Source organism: Coregonus lavaretus (genome assembly GCF_964263955.1).
Source record: "Coregonus lavaretus genome assembly, contig: HAP1_SCAFFOLD_3305, whole genome shotgun sequence".
Taxonomy (NCBI): Eukaryota; Metazoa; Chordata; class Actinopteri; order Salmoniformes; family Salmonidae; genus Coregonus; species Coregonus lavaretus.
The window spans coordinates 1-1,507 of record NW_028162797.1 but is presented as its reverse complement, the minus strand read 5'-3'; the positions used below and the strand labels follow the sequence as shown (position 1 = coordinate 1,507).

Here is a 1,507-nt window from a genome sequence, read left to right as displayed (position 1 = left end):
CTATATAAACTAGTGACCCGCAGTGTCTGTCATTACACCCTGATGAAGACAGCTTGTCTGTCCAAACGTTGGTTATTAGGTTATTACATTAGTGCATCTGAGCTCCTGGAGGTATTCCTGTCTGTCAGGTCTGTCAGTTACCCGAGTGATCATGTGTGATAAGCAGTGTTTGCATAATACATACTCCTCTAGGGCGTTAGCATATTAGGTTTCGTCTTCATACGTGGCATTGGTAGGTTTCATTTTTGGTCATGACTTCATTTTTTGGTCACTAGACAACTGGAGAGACCACTGTTTTAATTTCTGTTTGTATTATTTTCATAGAGGGTTTCAATAAGAATGATACCTGTGGTCCTCTGTAGCTCAACTGGTAGCGCACGGCGCTTGTAACGCAAAGGTAGTGGGTTCGATCCCCGGGACCACCCCATACACAAAATATATGCACGCATGACTGTAAGTCGCTTTGGATAAAAGCGTCTGCTAAATGGCATATTATTATATACCATAAACTAGTCTAGACCTACTCAGCATTAGTTAAGTGATCATGAGGAAGATATGACGCATGGAAAGGGAAACTTAAGGAAATGGAAACTCATCCATTGTAATGATGCTATAAATAGTCCTGAGACTGAAACTCTTCACTTGGAAAGACATCACATCCCAGACAGAGCAACATCATGGGTATCCAGGGTTTGACCAGCTTTATAGATGATTGTGGAACGTTTTTAAATGATGATCACTTCAGAAAGAGCAAGCTGGTCATAGATGGTAGTAATTTCTACCACTTGCTTTATTTTGACTTAGGTTTGGATCAGAAGCATGGAGGAGATTATGATGCTTTTGAGGACAAGGTCTGCAACTTCTTCAAGGTTCTGAGAGATTGCGACATTGACCCTTATGTGATTATAGATGGAGGCTCCGACCACACCGACAAAAAGTTTGAAACTCTCCGACAACGAGCTCAATCAAAGATCAACACAGCCGACAACTTGTCCATGGGGCTTCAGGGGGGCAGTATAGTACCAACCCTCGTCAAACAAGTCTTCAAACAGGTCCTCTCCAGCCTGATGGTGCCATTCGCACAGTGCATCTGTGAGGCAGACCAAGAAATAGCCTCCTTGGCTCAAAGGTGGAACTGTCCGGTTCTGTCCAATGACAGTGATTTTTATATTTTTGATATCCAGGCAGGATATCTGCCCATCTCCCATTTTCAGTGGCAGAAAGCATCTGTGCAACGTGGGAGTTCTCAAATATCCATTCCCTGCAAGCGCTACACCACAACAAGCTTCTGCAGCCAAGTCAACATCAACAGACAGCTTCTCCCAGTCTTTGCTGTCATCGCAGGAAACGACTATGTCAACTTGCGTAACATGGGCGTGTCCATTAGGTGGGAAGATTACTCATCGATGAAACCCAATCGGAAGCCAAGTAAGTTTTAATAAAGTATGTGTATGCTGAAGTATACTTAATTACTACAGACTCATAATACTGTAGCGAACGGCGGGGC

At 43.4% G+C, this 1,507-nt stretch overlaps 1 protein-coding gene across 1 annotated transcript; it reads left to right on the top strand.

Moving 5' to 3' along the window:
- Nucleotides 1-677: 677 nt before the first annotated feature.
- LOC311118832 (single-strand DNA endonuclease ASTE1-like) lies at nucleotides 678-1,428 on the top strand (the record flags this gene model as incomplete). Its single annotated transcript, XM_084193610.1, has 1 exon — nucleotides 678-1,428. A coding segment is annotated over one exon (751 nt), but the record flags the coding sequence as incomplete, so codon positions are not given.
- Between the last annotated feature and the right edge of the window lie 79 nt (nucleotides 1,429-1,507).